The sequence below is a fragment of the Elgaria multicarinata genome, chromosome 8, assembly GCF_023053635.1.
Source record: "Elgaria multicarinata webbii isolate HBS135686 ecotype San Diego chromosome 8, rElgMul1.1.pri, whole genome shotgun sequence".
NCBI classification, from domain to species: domain Eukaryota; kingdom Metazoa; phylum Chordata; class Lepidosauria; order Squamata; family Anguidae; genus Elgaria; species Elgaria multicarinata.
The window spans coordinates 20394165-20414041 of NC_086178.1; the positions used below are offsets into that span (position 1 = coordinate 20394165).

General features: G+C 44.5%; 1 protein-coding gene across 1 annotated transcript in view; it reads left to right on the forward strand.

The window, feature by feature from the left end:
* The window catches only part of SPATA16 (spermatogenesis associated 16), a 181169-nt gene that overhangs the window by 117954 nt on the left and 43338 nt on the right, over positions 1–19877 (forward strand). The window contains exons 5-7 of the mRNA XM_063131969.1: positions 894–1041; positions 5420–5566; positions 7993–8105. Coding sequence (XP_062988039.1) covers positions 894–1041; positions 5420–5566; positions 7993–8105 — 408 coding nt within the window. The remainder of the gene's footprint in view (positions 1–893; positions 1042–5419; positions 5567–7992; positions 8106–19877) is intronic.

Sequence of the window (19877 nt, forward strand, 5' to 3'; positions counted from 1 at the left end):
AGCAAATGGCTAGTGAGCATGTTTAAACCATGGTTATGTGGCCACCATGGTTAGGAATGGTTCATACAACATACTAAGCCATGTTTAGCGCAAAATGTTTAACTACCGAGGCTTAGCATGTCAACTGAACAGGGTCACTAAGCAGGTTGGCTGGCACCAAAGGTCACCTGCTCACAATCTTCCCCACTATGGTGAGATATATTGTATTTCTATTTAAACAATAGTATTTATTTCTAAATTTGCTTCTAAGTTAGCATATGCCAATTTTATGCAAATAGGTCCTTTTTAGTCCTTTTTTTGAAGGGGTGATGTATCTCCTCTTTTTTGGCCATGCGGCCGCCCTAAAACTAAGCCTACGTGGATCATAAATTGTTTGCCCTTTCCTTATACCCTGTGTACACTGTCTCATCTCTGGATAATCCATATTTGAAACAACCTACATTTAAATCAATTCTCCAAGCTTTGAACAACATATCTAGTAGTGTAGATATGACCTTCAGAGAAAGTAAAATTCATTTTCTTATTATCCTTGAGATAATTTCTCAAATGCGTTTATTCTTCCTACTAAAGGCATAGACCCGCCACAGTGAAAACTGTTTACAAATGTTCTTTTTCTACATTAAAATTGATTTTCTGAGGGTGAGATAGGCAATGCATTCTGGAACTAATTTGAATTTTTCTCTAATTAATATTCAAACCCAAAATATGTTATCTTTGCATGACTGTGCAATTATTAAGAGGAAAATATCATCCATGAAGGTAATTATTTTTCGTTTTCCTTTTCTTGTCTCCTCCCCCCACCCTTTCTTTTTTTAATAGCAGTTTAGGTTTTTTTTAAAAAAAAAAAAAAAAAACACAGCATGTATCATATCTTTCTTCTCTCTTTTTTTTAGGCTATGATTGAAGAAGCCATCACAAGAGCCGAATGTTTTTCAGTCATGTACACACCATTTGCAACTAAAGTAAAGGCTGTAAAAATAGACAAGTTGAAGGAAGCTTTTACAAAAAAGCACCCTGACTATGTGGAATACATATATACAGGTGACAAAGCTGACCTTGGCAACTTAGGGAGTGGACCCACCAAAATTAAGCACTTTTATATCCATTGATTTCAATAGCATTTCACTATTCATTTTGAAAATATTTATATCCCACCTTTCAATTTCTATATCAGTTTCAAAAGGTAGATCAGAGCACAATCCCAGGGCTCATCTACACCAAGCAGGATATTCCATTATGAAAGTAGTATGAAAGTAGTATATAAAAGGCAGGAGCCACACTTTATAGCGGTATTGAAGTGCACTGACAACTGTTGGGGCCCATTGACATATAGAATCATAGAATCATAGAATAGCAGAGTTGGAAGGGGCCTACAAGGCCATCGAGTCCAACCCCCTGCTCAATGCAGGAATCCACGCTAAAGCATCCCTTACAGATGGTTGTAAATATCCTGTCACTCCTCCTGCCCTGCCAGCAAGAGCCTGGCAGGGGATAGGGTATTTGGAAACCTCTGATTTCAGAGGCTTCTATTCTTTGGGTGTCAATCTCATAAGATTGCATCCTTAGAGAAAGAAACCATAAAATACAAAATAAAAACCAAGAAACCAAGGAATTACTTGTTGGTTCTACCATTGGACAGAGTGCAGCAGCTGACTCAGGCAGCAGATGCTGAGAACACCGGCTTTGATGTTGATGGTTTTTATATGTTACTAGCTGTACCCTGCCATGCGTTGCTGTGGCTCAGTCTGGTTAAATTGAAAAGAAAGAAAAGACAAAGTGGATGTTTCTAATATGTTTAATTTCACAATGCTTGTGGATATACAATATTTTTAGTTGTTCCATTGTCTGTGTAGATATAGAGATTGTCTGGTTTGCCGACTGTAGAACACGCAACATATAATTGTCCATGTGAGAAGCAATCTGTTGTCTAGATCTAAACCGCACAATTCTAAAGATTGGCCCTGAGCTTTGTTGATGGTGATTGCAAACGCCAATCGAATGGGGAATTGCAATCTCTAAAATTGAAATGGCATATCTGTTGGAATCATGGGAATGCGAGGAATGAGGACATCTTCACCTTTGAAAGGTCCTGTCAAGATTGTTCCTTCTATGACGTTGCTCAGTAATTTTTTTTACTGCAAGCCGCGTGCCATTGCAAAGTTTTGGCTGGTTGATATTTCGCAACATGATAATTGGCATGCCGATTTTCAATTGCAGTACGTGCGGTGGCATCCCTGGCAGATCGAGTGAATTCAAAAATTCTGTTGGATAATTAACCGCTTCATCTGCTTCCACAACAGTGTCGATGGACTTGTATGTGACTGCCTCGCTTTGAATGTTAGATTGAATAATATTGTTAAGTTCGTAGACGTTTTTGTTCTTGGCCGCAAGAATAGCTCGTTCACTCAGCCAATCGTGATTCTTATAATTGGTTTGAATATTTGGAAATACTTTTTCAACCAATTCTTCTTTTGACATCACTAAATTACAGAAGTTATGAGGTAATAAAATTCATCCTGAGGTCAGATCAACACGTTCCCAATTTCCAGCAATTGACGTGAGAATATCTCAGCTGATCGATCGTTTTGCAGCTGGACACGCATATTTGTAGTTAATTTTAATGTCTTTACGTGTCGCCACAAAGTAGAGTATTTCAGGCAAGCATTTATTTCGTCCGCTGGTGTCGATCGAGGAATTACAGGTAATGTTTGCCTGAAATCTCCTGCAAGCAATATTAATGTGTTCCCAAATGGTCTGATGTTTCCACGCAAATCTTGCAATGATCTATCAAGAGCCTCGAGTGATTTTTTGTGTGCCATTGTGCATTCATCCCAAACAATAAGTTTGCATTTTTGTAATATTTTTCCCATGCCGGATGCTTTGGAAATGTTGCACGTGGGAGTTTCAATGAATTGTATGTTTAATGGCAATTTCAAAGCGGAATGAGCAGTTCTTCCACCAGGTAGCAATGTCGCAGCTATTCCGGACGACGCAAGAGCTAAGGCTATGTCATTTTGGGATCGAATTGCTGCCAGAATCAATCTAATTAGGAACATTTTACCAGTTCCTCCTGGTGCATCTAAGAAGAAGATTTCTCCAATCCCGTTATTGATGGTTTTCATTATTTGATCGTAAATGCGTTTTTTCTCAAGCGTTAGCTTAGGAATATTTGATTGCACATACGACAAAAGATCATCCGTGTTGTAATTTTGTTCACGACGCAATTCTACATCGAACGAAGCAGCAACAGTTCGATTCGGTGATGGCATTCCCAATTGATTGAGAACTTTGTTTGCGATTTCTAAGCACAAATCTTCAATCATTATCAACGCTTCGTTGTAGATTTCTGGTGTGAAATCCATGTTTATATTTGAATTTTCTTTGCGTATTCGACGGAGAATATCTTCAGCCATGTCCGATTTATATTTCTCCCATAACTCTGTTGGAGATGAAGGAGAGCAGGCGGTCAATATGATTGCAAACAATGCACGAATTTGATTTGGATGTGACGTGTTGCATGCGTCATTAATGCATACATCCCAGTGTCGGTCGTTCTCCAATAAATTCAGAGCTTGACATGCACTGCGGAAAGTGGCATGTGTAACGCCGTTGACAATTCTCAATTATGGAAAGACGTTGGACCGGGCACATTTACCAACAGCATGCGAAGAAAGAAGCATTCATCTTGATTGGGATGCACGGTGTACAGTCTGCCTATCGTTGTTTCTTTGAATATGCCAGGTTGTCCGTCGACTCGATCTGAAGCTGTAGAACGCGATTGCCGTGCTCGCAATCGTGCATCCTCAAGTCTGGCTGAATGTTGCTTGCCTGGTTCCTTGGCACGTATTTGAGGCATTCTTTTTCTTTTTTTTCTCGTTTGCTGATGCCCGTTCTTCCTCAGTCTGATTTGCAATTTCTCGTCGCAGTGCTTCCACTCCGCGAGTACGACGACCTAAGTGTGATCTTCTGCGAGGCATTATTTGGATGAAGTGAAGCAGATTGTTTGGTTTTTTAAAAAGGATGTTTTTACGGTGAGAGGGTTAGCGGAAACTCCTGGCAGTTACCTTTCTTCAGAACGTGTAACTGTCACAGGCGTGACATCTATATTCACTCAGCCAATTGTGAGAAAACATGCAAATAGGAGAGGAGTCAGAGGCAGCGGATTGGCCTACTGGTTGGCGATGTCACAATGATCAGCAGGACTGGTTTTGAGGAGGCCTATTTCTTCGATTTTAAGACAAACCTTTGACCCCATATAGAACATAGTTACATAACAACACTCGCGTATTCGAATGCAATGTTGTGTCAAAATTTCAAAGCAATCGGTGAAGAACTTTCGGAGATATAACGTCTGTTTCGAACGGACATTTACATTTTTATTTATATAGATTGCTGCCTCTTATTAGAAAGACAGTTAGGAGAGAGAGAGAGAGGTCAAAACGGAATGAGCGTTTACCAACCCATATGCACACTCAAGGCTAAAAGTAAGGGGCCACACTTTCTTTGGTGAAGAAAGGTAAAATGGTTTGCTCACAGTTTCATACACTGAAATATGCAGGCACAGTTTGCAGTTTCAAAGAAGAGTTTGTTCAATCCATTTCTTTGTTCTATAACACCAGCAGGAGAGAGAGATCAAAACATTTGTGCTCCCAGCGATAGAGGAAGGCAGACAGAGGTGGGGAGGAAGGTGAGGAGCAGGAAGCCACACCTAGACTATACAGGTCTCGAGGCTATGCCCAAAATTCTACGCATTAACTAGCTAACTGCCCAACTGCCCCCTTCCTATACCTTGCAGATGAGGTTGCAATATTCCTAACAGACATTCCTCATCCACAGTTAGTACCTGGATAGCAGACAAAGCAGGCACATGGGTCTCCTGCTCACTGTCTTCCCCACTAGGGTGAAATATATTGTTTTTCTAGTGAAATTACACAAATTTATTGCTAATTTTGCATCTATTATGTTAGCATAGGCGGATTTGATGCAAATCTTGTCCTTTGTCGCCCTCTCTTTTGGTGACGTGTAAGGGGATACACAACCCACAGAGCATGGAAGGCCTGCAGAGGAACAGGCTGCTAGATGACTGTAAGGAAGGTGTGAGAAGGCCACGAGGACTGGACCGTGCCTAGCCAGCAGCAGGGCATCCACCTGGGGTCTAGCAAGGGGTGCTCAGCATCACCACTCCGGAGATCTCTGGAGCACTCATGGGAAAGAATTGTGTCCACAACACATGCTTGAGCACTGTGCTAGAAAGCAAAACGCCTCAGTCATTCCTGAAGAAATAGTTTGCTAAAGCATTTATCTGCTTTGAGTTTTACAATATTTACGTGCAGGCCTGTTTCACTTCGAAACAGACGTTATATTCTTTTCAGGAATTTTTTGAGGGGAAAGTTGTTCCTTCTCCCCTTCTATTTTTCAGACCCCCATGGACTCCACAGTTTGCCACAGACAGCTGACTGGTCTTGCCCATTGCCCCAGGCTTACCTGCTGACGCTGGGCTTCAGAAACAAAGAAGTGGGCAAGTTCCTAGAAAAGATGTCTTGCAGGAAGCTGCCGACATTTTCAGGTGACAAATATGGCCTGCGGGGTTCCTCACTGACCCACCCTCTGATTCCTCATACCATGTCTGCTTGGGAGCTAGAAGACTGATCAGCTAAAGGAGGAGCTTGTGGTTCTCCTTAAAACACAGGTCTTTGAACCCCAGCCGCCGGCTGTCCTATGAAAATCATGGCAGGGAAAGGGCAATTGCAGTGAAGAAGCTTTGGGTAAAAGGAAGCCGCACGGCCCTTCCCTCTGGTTTTCTCCCAAAAGTCCATCCCCCACCTGCTTTTTCCCCAACCAGTAGGGTGACCATATGAAAAGGAGGACAGGGCTCCTGTATCTTTAACAGTTGCATAGAAAAGAGAATTTCAGCAGGTGTCATTTGTATATATGGAGAACCTGGTGAAATTCCCTCTTCATCACAACAGTTAAAGGTGCAGGAGCTATACCAGAGTGACCAGATTTAAAAGAGGGCAGGGCACCTGCAGCTTTAACTGTTGTGATGAGGAAATTTCAGCAGGCTCCCTGCTGAAATTTCCTTTTCAATACAACTGTTAAAGATACAGGAGCCCTGTCCTCCTTTTCATATGGTCACCCTACCAACCAGGGCCAGCGTCAAGCGTAGGCGTGGTCAGGTAGCTGCCATGGGCCCACGCCTCAGCAGGGGCCCACTAACAAGAGCCCCCTAGAGTTGCTCTTTCTCCTCAACATTGCAACTTCCCTCTTTGTCTGGCATTCACTCCGATCCCAGCAATGGTGGTGATGAGGTGGTGGTGGATTAGAGTAGGGTGACCATATGAAAAGGAGGACAGGGCTCCTGTATCTTTAACAGTTGTATTGAAAAGGGAATGTCAGCAGGTGTCATTTGTATGCATACAACACCTGGTGAAATTCCCTGTTTATCCCAACAGTTAAAGCTGCCCACTTTTGTATCTGGTCACTCTAGTACAGCTCCTGCAGCTTTAACTGTTGTGATGAAGAGGGAATTTCACCAGGTGCTGTATACATACAAATGACACCTGCTGAAATTCCCTTTTTAATACAGATACAGGAGCCCTGTCCTCCTTTCCATATGGTCACCCTAATTAGAGGCCTGCTTGCTCACTAGCTGTCTGCCTGACAAGCAAGCAAGTGGTCACAATGATGAGAAGAGGATGAAGGGCGATAGAAATGGGTGCTGAGAAGGTAGGCTGACTGAGGGAGGGGGCCCATTGAGGGTATCTTGCCCAAGGGACCTCAAACACACTGACCCCAAACCCCAAAGAGCACAATAAGGAGTCTGCAACGGAATGGAGCATCCTGGGAAAGGGCATGGCATGGCTGTTTATCTCACTGGCTGGAACACTGAAGAGGAATGCTGCACACTGCAATGTTTTTGTTGCAAATGATCATATATATTTTTCACACTCTCTATACACTATTCAGTAATCATTTATTTTTAAACAATACTGGGATAGATTCATTCATTCTATTTTTATATCGCCCCATAGCCGAAGTTCTCTGGGCAGTTCACAAAGATTAAAAACCATTACAAATTCGTTATACGAAGTGCAAAACCATTTACATAAAACCATGCGCTCCCTAAGGAGGTTCGCTTGGCACCTACATTATATGCTTTTAGATGCCAGGTGAAGACCTTTTTATTCTCCCATCATTTTAACAGTCTATAAATAAATTTTAACTCGGTGTTTTAAATTTGTAATCTTGCATTGCTGCTGTTTTTATCTGGTTGAGCTTTTATATTGTATTTTATATTATGGTTTTATACTGTTGTTTTATACTTTGAATGTTTTTAATTTTTGTGAAATGCCCAGAGAGCTCCAGCTATTGGGCGGTATAGAAATGTAATAAATAAATAAATAAATATAGACAAACAGCATGCACCCAAATATTTTTTTAAACAATCAACCCAAGACAATCCAACACCTCATTAAAAACTCATTGTATGCTACCAAATGCCTGAGAGAAGAAGGTGGTTTTAACCCATTGCCAAAAAGATAATGTTGGTGCCAGGCAGGCCTCGTCAGGGAGATTATCCGTAACTGGGGGGCCACCAATGAGAAGGACCTCTCCTTTGTTGCCACCCTCTGAGCCTCCCTCAGAGGAGGCACCTGGAGGAGGTTCCATGGTCTGCCTTCCACAAAAGAAAGGGCTCTGCTAGTGGAAGTTTCCTCCACCAATCTTTGCGGAGTCTGCCTCCTCACATGCATACCCCAGAGCTCACCCTATTCAGCAGGGTCATTTATTTATTTATTTATTATTTTATTTATTACATTTCTATACCGCCCAATAGCCGGAGCTCTCTGGGCGGTTCATCTGACTGTCACCGTAGCTGGAGACACTGCCAGGGGAGGACAGTGTTGGGGAAATCCACTTCCACCCATGCAATGGATTCAGCTTAAATCTGTATTGGACACGACATCAGTTGTGACTTCTTTTAAATCCCCACAGAACATAAAGCTCCTTTTAGTCCTCTCACCAGAGAAGAGGCAGGAAGACACCTGGAGACCATAGGGAAACGAATCTTGCCAATAATGGATTTTATCAGAGGCACCAAACTAACTGTAAGTACAAAAATCTTTTTCCTGTGTCCTTCTCCCCGCCTTCTGGATAAATGTGAAATATTTCCATGCAGGCAGGTAATGAAGTGTTGTACACTTGTTATTTCAGACATGGCTATTACCCAAAGGTCCCCAATAGTTTTTAGCGAGGATAAAATGCAAATTAAATGTTTGGGGACAATGGCCCATCTTTGCCATGCCCTTGTCAAAATGCAGCGTTATGATTTGGCAAATTCAGAAAACACAAAATGGTAATCCCACAGCAATATTGTGATTCTCTGCAATAAATGTAATGCTGCAATAAAATGCAGCATTATAATTTAGCAAAATCAGAAAATACAAAATGATAATCCTGCAGCAATCCCCATTTAGCACCTGCAACACTTACTGCCTTCCACTTCCATTCCTGCTTACTACTTTTGCTTCCACTACCCTCTGAAATAAATGAACTTCTGACATTTATTTATTATTGTTGATGAGTATTTATATCCTGCCTTTCCATTTCAACAGAGGCACTCAAGGGAGCTGACAACAAAACATAACACACTCCCCAAAAATGTAATAAGCCAGTAAAATTGCTTGTTTTTCCTCCTAAACCTTCTCCTCATCTCTCATTCTCTCTTACTGTCAACGATGTCACGCTTACTCCAGTCAAGGAAGCTCGTAGTCTTGGCTTTATATTTGATTCCTCGCTCTCCTTTATTCCTCATATTGAGGCAGTAGCTAAATCCTGTGTTTTTTTCCTGTATAATATTGCCAGGATTCTATCATTTTTGTCTGTCTCTTCTGCCAAGACTCTTGTTCATGCACTGGTTATTTCTTGGTTGGACTACTGCAACCTTCTTCTCACTGGCCTTGCTTCTTCTCACATCAGTCCGTTGGTTTCTGTTCACCACTCTGCTGCTAAGATCATCTTCTTGGCTCGCCGCTCTGACCATGTTACTCCACTTCTGAAATCTCTTCATTGGCTTCCAATTCACTTCAGAATCCAATATAAACTTCTCCTGTTGACCTTCAAAGCTTTTCACGGTCTAGCTCCTTCCTATCTCTCCTCTCTCATCTCACACTATTGCCCCGCTCGTGCTCTTCGCTCCTCTGATGCCATGTTTCTCACCTGCCCAAGGGCCTCTACTTCCCTTGCTCGGCTCCGTCCATTTTCTTCTGCTGCCCCTTACGCCTGGAACGCTCTTCCAGAACATTTGAGAACTACAAGTTCAACCGCAGCTTTTAAAGCTCAGCTAAAAACTTTTCTTTTTCCTAAAGCTTTTAAAACTTGATGTTGTTCGGACTTTATACTGTTAGTTTTACCCTACCCTGTGCCTGTTTACCCTACCCTGTGCCAGTTTGTATTCTCTTCCCCTCCTTATTGTTCTACTATGATTTTATTAGATTGTAAGCCTATGCGGCCGGGTCTTGCTATTTACTGTTTTACTCTGTACAGCACCATGTACATTGATGGTGCTATATAAATAAATTAATAATAATAATAATAATAATAATAATAACAACAACAACAACAACAACCACCATCGGATAAAAGCATATCCGTCGTTGGGAAATCCTGGAATTCTCCAGATTGCCCGACTCAGCTTACATTTGCGAACCAAGCCATGGGTTTTCCCATACTCCGGGGACTCAGTGTGTGTGTGTGTGTGCTGACCATAATTTGTGTAAATTTGCATAATTTGTGCAGATCGTGGCCAAAATTTGCACAAATTACGAAAATTGTGATTGAAATTTGTGTATCTCTCTATTTGCGCAAAATAAATAAATAAATAAATAAATAAATAAATAAATAAAGGAAACTCTGCTAGCTGGCTGAATCAGGCTAGCTACCAGAAGACGAGTCGATGTCCAGTGGGGAGACAGTTATGGGAAGATGTGTCAATGTCCGGGGGATGAGCCAACGAAAGCTTGTCAAGCTCCACCTCCAAACCTAATTCCTCTGACATCCCTAAGTAGCAGTTTTTTGTTTGTTTGTTTGTTTGTTTGTTTAAGAGGCAATTGAACACATCAAAAGTAGCAATAAAAATTAACCAAGCACCTCCTAGTGCTTAAAAGTAAGAAGTGTTAAAAAAAAATCTCCCCCACTGATGGATTTAAAAAACATGGAAGAAAGTTCTTTGTCAGGCAATGGAAAACCATAAAAAAACAGGCAAGATGGGAGTCCCAAGACAGAGGCCTAATCCACACCAAGCATATAAAAGTATATAAGAGGCAGGAGCCACACTATTGCTTTATAGCGGCATTGAAGTGCACTGACCACTCTTGGGGCCCATTGAGGGCCTTGCTAGACCTACCAGATAATCCGGTCGGGAGTAGGGGCAATGTAGCTAGCGTAGGGAGTAGCTGCAGCTAGCGTGCGCCGTCGCCCCTTGCTAGACGTAAACACGCGACGGGGCAATGGAAAGCCCCGTTGCGTACTCCGGTTTTTCCCAACTTAAAGGGCCATGTGCGCAGGAGCGCACCAACATAAAAGTAAGGACTTTTTTAAAAAAAATAAAGGGTTCCCCGCTCCCCCTGCCCCTGATTCCCCCCCACAATGTCTGATGCCTCCCCTGCCCGCTCGCTCGCCCATCCTCCCCCATCCACCAGGCCCTGTCCCTGTCCACCATGCCTGCCCCCGCCTTCTTCCCCCCGTCCGCCATGTCTGTCCCCATCCTTCTTCCCCCCATCCGCCATGCCTGTCCCCATCCTTCTTCCCCCCGTCTGCCATGCCTGTCCCCGACCTTCTTCCCCCCGTCTGCCATGCCTGTCCCCGTCCTTCTCCCCCCCATCCGCCAGGCCCTGTCCCTGCTCATCATGCCCACCCCCTGCCCACTCGTCATGTCCCCACTCGTCATGCCCACCCCCTGCCCGCTAATTGTGTCCACGCTCGCCATGCCCGCCCCTGCCCGCTCATCGTGTCCGATGCCCCCTCCGTGCCCCCCCGTCCGTGATTTCCCCCCCCCCCCGGCCCGATGGGTAATGAGTAAGCGAGCAGCTGGAAAAGCCATGGACCCTGCTAGACCTTCCACAGCCCTGGCCTCAGCCTGGAGCTGCAGAAAATCCAGGCCATAAGCAAATCTGCTTATCCCGGTTCAAGCGAGGACTTAGCCTGGCCTGACCCCGGGATCCCCTGTGCGTCATCTGGATGCACAGGAGGGAGACCGGGCCTCACACCGGGCTAACTCCTCATCTAGCAACGGCCTGACACATACCATATACTGCTTTCATAGTGCCCTATCCTGCTTGGTGTGACTCCTGTCTTTTATAGACCACTTTCATCCCACTTTCATAGTGCCCTATCCTGCTTGGTGTAGATTAGGCCAGAGAGTTCCTGATAATAGTAAATGAGCCAGTGGTTCAGAAGTTCAGGGCCCCACTCAACAGAATGAACGAGAGGGGGCCCCAAACACAGCAGATGTCAGTGGTGCTGTGAATCTGCTCTAGGCTTCAGATAGAACTCTAGAAGAGTTGTCTAAGGTATTGAATCCAATCCCCAAAATATGTTAAACACCATGGGTAGCTTCTTTAGAGTTCTGACTGATTCTGACATCAGAGCCAACAGCCTCCACTGCTTACCACATTTTGAAGTAAGTGAAGTAGTATTCATTGCCTCCTAAAGAGGGGGCCCTCATAAAACAATCAAGAGAGCCATCCCACGGTCCTTGGGTGAATGTCACAGGGACCATACAATGGCTCGAAAGACTCCTCCGAGGGCGGAGAAAGTGGTCCAAACTTGGAAGGTGGAGTCGGAGATATGACCAGAATCTTCCTGTTGCCGCTGGCACAGAGAGAACCGCATCGGCTGCTTCTTGGAGATTGGAAACTCGACCTCAGAGGAGGAGGAAAGGGGGCGATTCAGTGAGCAGAGAGGGGAGGAGACAGGAGAGGTCAGGATACAAGTTATCCTGAGCCTTCTCCAACCTCCTTATCTCCCCCTCCAAAGTGCTCTTGCTAGTGAAAATCACCCAGGCCTCTGCTACCCCTCCTGCCCTGCTGGCTTCAGCCCAGCAGGGCATACAAAACCCGGAAGCCTCCAAGTTTCAAGTCATGACTACCTTAAAGGTGCCTAAATGGGTCCCACTTCAGAGGAGCCAGGGTAAAGAGATGGGTCTTAAGGAGACATCTAAAAGTCAAACCTGTACACAACTGATTAACGTCAATGGGGAGCGTGTTCCAGAGAACAAGGGCTGCAATACTAGGGGGGGGGGAATATATGCATGTTTTGACAGGAAAGAAGTCCTATGACTTTAGCAGCTCCTCCCCTCTAGCTAAGGTAGTGTAATGAGCAGTAGACTTCGCTAGAAACAACATCTGTGCAACCTAGGAAGCTTCCTGGTTTTACTGGAACTGTAAACTTGTTTGGATTTACTCTGTGTGCTGAACCCAGGGCTGATTGAGTCTTTTGCCATGACGCTCATGAACTGATTCTGGTCAAAGAATTATGTAGTAATCTGTTCTGTGGGGATCGTTTTGGAGACTGTGAGCTCCATCAGGCGAGCACTTTTTTTTTTTTTTTTTTTTTGCATGCTCGTTACTGGGCACTCACGGATTTTCGCATGTCTCTCTCACAATGTTGTCTGCCTCCCACCCCTTCTAGCCTTTTTGACGCCACAAAAAAAGCACCCCAGTAAGTCCAATTTATTTTGAAGATGGAAGTTGCCGCTGTCTCCTGCTCTGTGCAGGAGAAGCAGCGCAATCAAAACGGCCCACTGAATTGGCCCCGCGCAGGTTGTTTACTTCCTCTTTCAAAAGAGGAAGTAATGAGGGACAAATGCGCAGGCGGAGGAGCGATGGTAAGCAAACATGATTTCCCCCTGTGTGTTATGACGCTCTAAAAAGGTTTATAGCTAATTGCAGGAATTACTACAATAAAAGGTTTTACTGAGACTTCTGCTACTGCATCAGGAAGTCAGGTTCTGACATCTAGATACACATTCTCCTCCGGCTACATGTCTAGGAACATAGGAAGCTGCCCTTGTACTGAATCAGACCATTGGTCCATCTAGCCCAGTATTGTGAACACTGACTGGCAGCAATGGCTCTCCAGGGTTTCAGCAGGATCCCTTTCCTTGCCCTACCTGGAGAAGCTGGGGATCAAACCTGGGACCTTCTGCAAAGCAGGTGCTCTATCACACTGAGCTGTGGCCCCTCCAGGAGGATAAATGGAGGCTACATCATTGCTTTGTTTCATCAAGACTGGGTGTCAGAACCATTGAAGAATCGACCAGAACCAAGGTTCTCTCTCCCACTACAGGTGACAGATTAACAGAGTACAATTAGGCAGATAGTGTTATTTATATTATTTGAAAGCCAGCATGATGTAGCGGCTAGAGTGTTGGACTAGGAATCGGAAGATCTAGTCCCCACTCAGCCACTCACAGGCTCTCAGCCCAGCCTACATCACAGGGTTGTTGTTGTGAGGATAAAATGGAGAGGAGGAGTATTATGTACGCCACCTTGGGTTCCTTGGAGGGAAAAAAGTGGGATATAAATGTAATAAATAAATAAAATAAAATAATAAATAAATAAATATTGCATGTATATCCCTCCTTTTTTCCACCTTAAGGAACTCAAGGCAGTGTACATAACCCTTCTCTTCGTCCTGCAAAGGCAGTGAAGCAAGGTTGAACTTCAGGGGGGCGGGGGAGACCTGAAATAATTGCTGTGCAATGCTGTATATTTATGGGTCAATTGTATGAGATTTTACGCTATTACGTGCGGAAACAGGACTGAACAAAGGCACTGTGATCCCAGTGCAATATGACAAACTAGGGCAATGTGCCAGCAACATAAACAGACCCAAGCTGAGCAAGTGCCTCTTTTATTTATTTATTTATTTATTTATTTATTTATTGCACTTATATCCCACCCTTTTTCCCTCTAAGGAACCCAAAGTGGTGTCCATTTTAATCTCACAGCAACAACCCTGTGAGGTAGGTTGGTCTGAGAGTCTGTGACTGGCCGAAGTCACCCAGTAGCTTCCAGGGTCAAGTGGGGACTAGAACCCGGATCTCCCAACTCCCAGTCCAACACTCGAACCACCACACCACACTGGCTCTCCCCTCAGGCTATTCCCCCTCAGAGTTTAATTCCAGCAGATTCTATGTCTGCATAGTCTCCGGGGCAGATGATTCTAGAGCCTTCCCCAAACTGGTGCCCTCCAGAAGCATTTGACAACAACTTCCATCATCCCCAGCCAGCACGGCCATTGCTGTGTGTCGGTGTGGAGAATTAGTACTTCTTTTTTATTAGAATGGAAGCTCAAAGTTTTAAAATATTGCAATGGAAATTAGAGTTTTAATGCAATTCTTACATTATTCGCTAGAAAGTAATGGAAAGGGCTAAAGAATCTCTCCTCAATAGCCAACAAAAGAATGACTTTTACATTTATTTTTCATTTTCATCCAACAATAACCATGTCCCCACCCCCAAGAGGGCTTTTTGCGGTGAGGGAAGGAAGGAGTTGCACTAGCAAATTGTACGGTCTGCATTAATGCGACGGGGGCAGTCAGTTTATCATGGATTTTTTTTAAAAAAAGAGCATCTGACAGTCTAATACACACACAAAAGGAAGAGAACACATCATTGCAGAGTAAAATCCCGGTCCTCTCTTGTAAACATCTTTTTACATAGTGATCATGAAAAGTGACCACCTGGACCCAGAAATCAGATTATAAAGCAATCTAGGGTTGGAACTGGGGGCCAAGAACTGCTCTGTCATTCCTGTCTAGACACTGATGAAATTGGACACTCCGGTTTGCTGTGAAAGTAGTCCAATTTTTTGTCTGAATTATATTTGCCGCTATTATTTATCAGCCTTAATACTCATTCCTGGAAGAATGTGCTTTATAGAACACTTCCTTTCAAGTTACCTGCTATAAGCTCTTTGAATTTCTCTTGGTTTTTAGAAGAGGATAGTTAATGGGGTGGGGGTGGGGATTATGCCTTAGTTGAAAAGAAGCAATTATTTTCTGCGTGATCGGAAACACTTTGGCTAGTTTTCCGTTGAAAGGCAGTGATGGAAGAGTCTCAGGACCAGACAGCAAGCAGAAGAAGGAAGACAGCTAATTAACAGCCCAAATCTGCGAGCCAACTATGGCCGTGTCTTAACAACTACGCCAATTGGCTAAAACCCATTCAGGGTTGCCATAATAATAAATGAAATGACAACTACGCCTTTGCTGTTTGTTCCCTCGAAAACACGCAACATCGCAGCTGTGGGATGGGAGCATTCGTCTTCATTGCAGGAGGGAGCATGGGCCTCCTGGCCGGAAAAGCTGTAGCACCAGCAGCCATTCGGCTCGTTGAGCCTGTCCCCTTCCCTATGCCCTGCCTTCCTGGGTTACCACATCCTATCCTGGGCCTCGATCTGCCCCCAGTACACCCCCGGCTTCAACCCAAAGCGAGGTCATCACCGACGCGACGGCAGAAAGAAGGCGGTGACCTCGCAGCAAAGGGAAAAGCCACAGGAAGTCGGCTACTTTTAAAGGGCGCAGTTCCGACAAAAAAAAGCCCATGGTGGCTGCGAGTTGGTGGCTGCGTCAAATAAACGATGCAGCGCCACTACACAGCCACCACAGGGTATGTGGGTGCATAGACAGCCCCTATTCCAAAATATTCCGGTGTATCTAGCCCATGGGCAGTCAGCGGCCTGCTTGAGTTGATTCCCAATATTTCAGCTGAACTGGCTTGTGGGTTAGGCTCTGAAGGCAAGTACCTAAGTCTGCAACAAAACTGTGAGCAAATTATGGACAAGATACAGGGCCTCGCCTATAAGGCAGAAATCCTCATAAAATTTGCATAACTGATCGGCAAATAAGCTTTTTTAAAATCTCCCTATTGGTACCAATGAAAGCATTTTCTTTTACGCTTAATTGCCATGCCGGGAGGTGGAGGGTGGATTTGGGGAGTGCATTCTCTTGCAGCACATGGGAAGGAGAGGGTTAACACTTCCCTCCACCACTGCAAACCCCCCCCCAAATTGCATGGCAATTAAGCTGGGGCAGGGAGAGCCCTTCCATTGGCACCAATGAGCAGTCAGGTCTCTGGAGAATAGAACCCACAGGCCCAGGCTTAGCAATGCCCCATCTGGGCATGATCCACCCTGCCCTCCAAATATAGCTGTACAAACCTGGAGAAAGCACCCACCCACCCTCAGGGTCCTCTCTTGCTGCCTTCCATCAGATACTGATAGTACCAAGCTCACTGCAGAACACTCAGCTGTTACCTAGGACAGGAAATCCAGTGTAATTCCTTCAGGCTTCTCATCAAGCTATCTAGAAACTCCTGTGCTCCCTTGCCCAGAGCATTTCAGCTGCATTCATTGCTTAGCTGAGAGCACGACCAAATCATTATCTGCCTTCAAAATTTTAAACTGAGAGGTCGGGTGCAAAATATTGCAAATACATTAAGGAGTTCCGCCAAAATAGGTCAGGTTGGATCCAGACTTGCGTGACTCATTAATGTCTGTTGATTTTTTAGAAAGGATTCCCTTCCCCCCTTTTCACATGCACACGCGCACAGTTAGAATAGTGCTTGGTGCAATCATAAAACCCGACTTGCTAGTAAAGCCCTTAGAGCAGCCTTCCTCAACCTGGGGTGCTCCAGATGTGTTGGACTGCATCTCCCAGAATGCCCCAGCCAGGCTGGGGCATTCTGGGAGTTGTAGTCCAACACATCTGGAGCACCCCAGGTTGAGGAAGGCTGCCTTAGAGCTTTCCCCACTTCTGGTCTGAAGCCACATGGATCGGTCATTTTGCTGAAACTAAGCAGGTGTGGAATTGGTCAATGCTGGAGGGGAGTCTGAAACCTCCATCACACCTGGGGGGAAACGCCGGCGACCGTGGCTTCTTCTCCGCTCCTGGTTTCGTTGCTCAGTTGCTTCCTGTTTGAAAACAGGAAGTAAACAATGAGCACGAGGCCCATTCAGTTGAGCGTTGTAATCACACTCCTTCTCCCACACTCAGCAGGAGAGAGCAGCAACCAGACTTCTTCTGGTTTTTCTTGCAGTGCAAGGAAGGGCGGAAGGGGCACGGGAGGCAGACGATGTCATGGGAGGAACCTGAGAAAAATCCATGAGTGCCCAGTCACGAGCATGCAATAAAATGCTCGTTGGATAGAGCTACAGGTCGGAACCACATATACCCCCCCTTGAGTTCCACGATGGAAGACAGGTTGGATGTAAATGTAATAAACAAATAATAAACGAAGTACCCTGCACTCACTGTGACAGACAACTATATTTAGGGTTTAAAAAACCAATCCCGCCTTGCCTCATCAGCATTGCAAAGACTATCTTCACACCACATTCCTAGTCCTTCTGGAACAGATGGAAGCAGTGTCCTCAATGCATGAGATACTACATTGTGGGCAGGGGTGGGATTGCACTCTTTTCGGCTTTCCCCTTTTGCTCAATTAGCTTTGAAGGATGCAAAACGCTGATGGGGCATCTGTGGCCCTTTCTGGAGACCATTGTTCATGTCATTCCATCCTAGCCGACCAACAGGTGCGGGCCAAGTTTGTGTTTGCTTTGCCTTTATCGTTTTCTTCCACTGCCCGCTTCTCCTGCTGCTGCTGCTGTTTGTTGTTTTTGCCTTTTGTAAAATTGAGGGGGAACCGGAGCTTGTTCTACCTGCTGCCAACAACCCTTCCGTTAGCTCATTTCATTCCTGTCGAAAGCCCATTTTCGGAAACCTTGCGCGGAGTTTGTTTCTTAGCCCCCGTTCTCATTTGTCAGATTCAGCTCTTTCCTCTGCTAAATCATCCAATTCTGTCGGCCTAAAGCCTCCATTTAAGCTTGCTATTTACTTAACCTTCACTGTACCAGGATGAGGTGGTTTCAGCTTCATCCTTGGCCACTTTATTATTTCCTTTACAGCAGCTTAGTCGCCTCTTGAACTCCACTGTAGCTCAGGTAATTCTCATCATGCACTTCATATCCCCGTGGACACTTATTGCTGCCAGAAGCAGTTATTTACACTCTCTTTCTGCATTTTTCGTTGCCACTGAAACACAACCCCTGACAGCGTTCAACCAACCTACTATAACCCCCCCTTTTTTCCCCCTTTTAAAAAATGAGAATGAGTCTGTAGGTGATTGGTTCCATTAGTTCCTGGCCCACTGTAGGCTTATAGAAAACTATACGACAATGGGATTGCTCCTCATTAAATACAAACCCAAATTTTCGTTGATTCGAATCTAGGTAAACAGCATCACACTGCAGCAGCAACACCGATTTATTTCTTGAATTTTTTTAATAGTGCATTTATAAAAGCGCACATGCGCATATACAATGCTACGGAGTAGAGACTATGCAAACTATAAATTTAATATGCAAAGCTCCGCAGATTCATATAACAAAGAAACTGAGAGTGGGGGGGAGGAACAAGGCAGCAGAGAAGGATGCCTGTTCCCCCTCTTTGTTTTAATAAGTTTTCTCTGTGGAGCTTCGCAGAATCAGAGAATTCAAACTAAAAATGGCACGAAGGAACGAGGCAGCCAATTGGTGGGAAATTAGCCAATCCTGTTGTCCTACCCTCAAAGCTCCGCCTACATGTCAAAATACAATTTAACTCCCCCAAAGACTTATAACCATAACACGGTGCAAACTCGGACGTAAATCGCAAATGCGAATATACGCATTATCGCTTAAAAAACCCAGCGCTATGGCGAATGGACAGCTGCGTCGTGTGTCCTGAAATGCAAATATGCGCATTTAAGTCGGGGTATAGACAAGCCCCTGTCTATTGAGTTTTAGCCAGATCAGGTACCCAATTTTGGTCTTGGGGAGGAAGCAAGGGGGGGGACTCCCTGTTTTACTAAATGAGCACAGTAGAGAGCAAAGTTTACTGTAGCTCTACACCTACTGTGCTCATTTACTACGTGTAAGAAGTTTTTTAAAAAATATTACATCCCCACCTTGCAGCCTGAAATGGTATGGTCCAGAACTCTGCCCCTAGCTAATGGCTAAACTAGATGAGACAATTGTGAAATATCTGCAATTGACACTCCAGACTCTTTAAATCTTCAACCTCTGATTAATTAATTCCCTCGAAAGCGTGGTCGAAGATAACACTGTCCCAGGTTAGCATGTGATCTTACAGGACCTTAGCAGAAACAAGCAACTTGCTTTGTTGACTCCATCAGAGGAAAGGAGCATAAATTTAAGCCCATCCCTGATGTGTGTGCAAGGTCAAGTTAAAATCCTTCCATTTGTCAGCATTGTAAGGTTTTGCTTAAATATTCTGGATATACATTGACAGTGAAAAGGGTGTCGACATTTATATTACCGTATTGTCATTTTCAACCTTAACATTTCACTAAAATAGCAAAACCCCTTTTTTAGTATTTAAAAAGGGGGGAAAAGGAGGATTATGGAAAGCTTGGACAATGGGAAGAAAAATACATTCTTTTACCTATTTGCAGTTTATCCTTGCATATCTGCTCTAAGCACTGCATTTGTTGTTGTTGTTGTTGTTGTTGTTTGTGCTAGAGGAAATTGCTTAAAAGATGTGGATAAAGGATGTCCCCTATGGCAGCATAATTTTTGAAGTCCAGCACAATGGCTGTATGAAGATGTCATGCTACACCACAGTTTAGTGTGACATGAACAAGCCTAAGCAAGCCTCGGTCTCATGCATTCCCCCCCATCCCACTCTGATCTCTCCTATGGCGCAGCTGCAAGGAGGTCAGAAGGCCCCAGTTCCGTTTTTCCATTTCTGTTTAACCACATCTTATTGTGCTGTCTAAACCAGGGGTGGGCAGCCTCAGGCCGAGGGGCCAAATCCG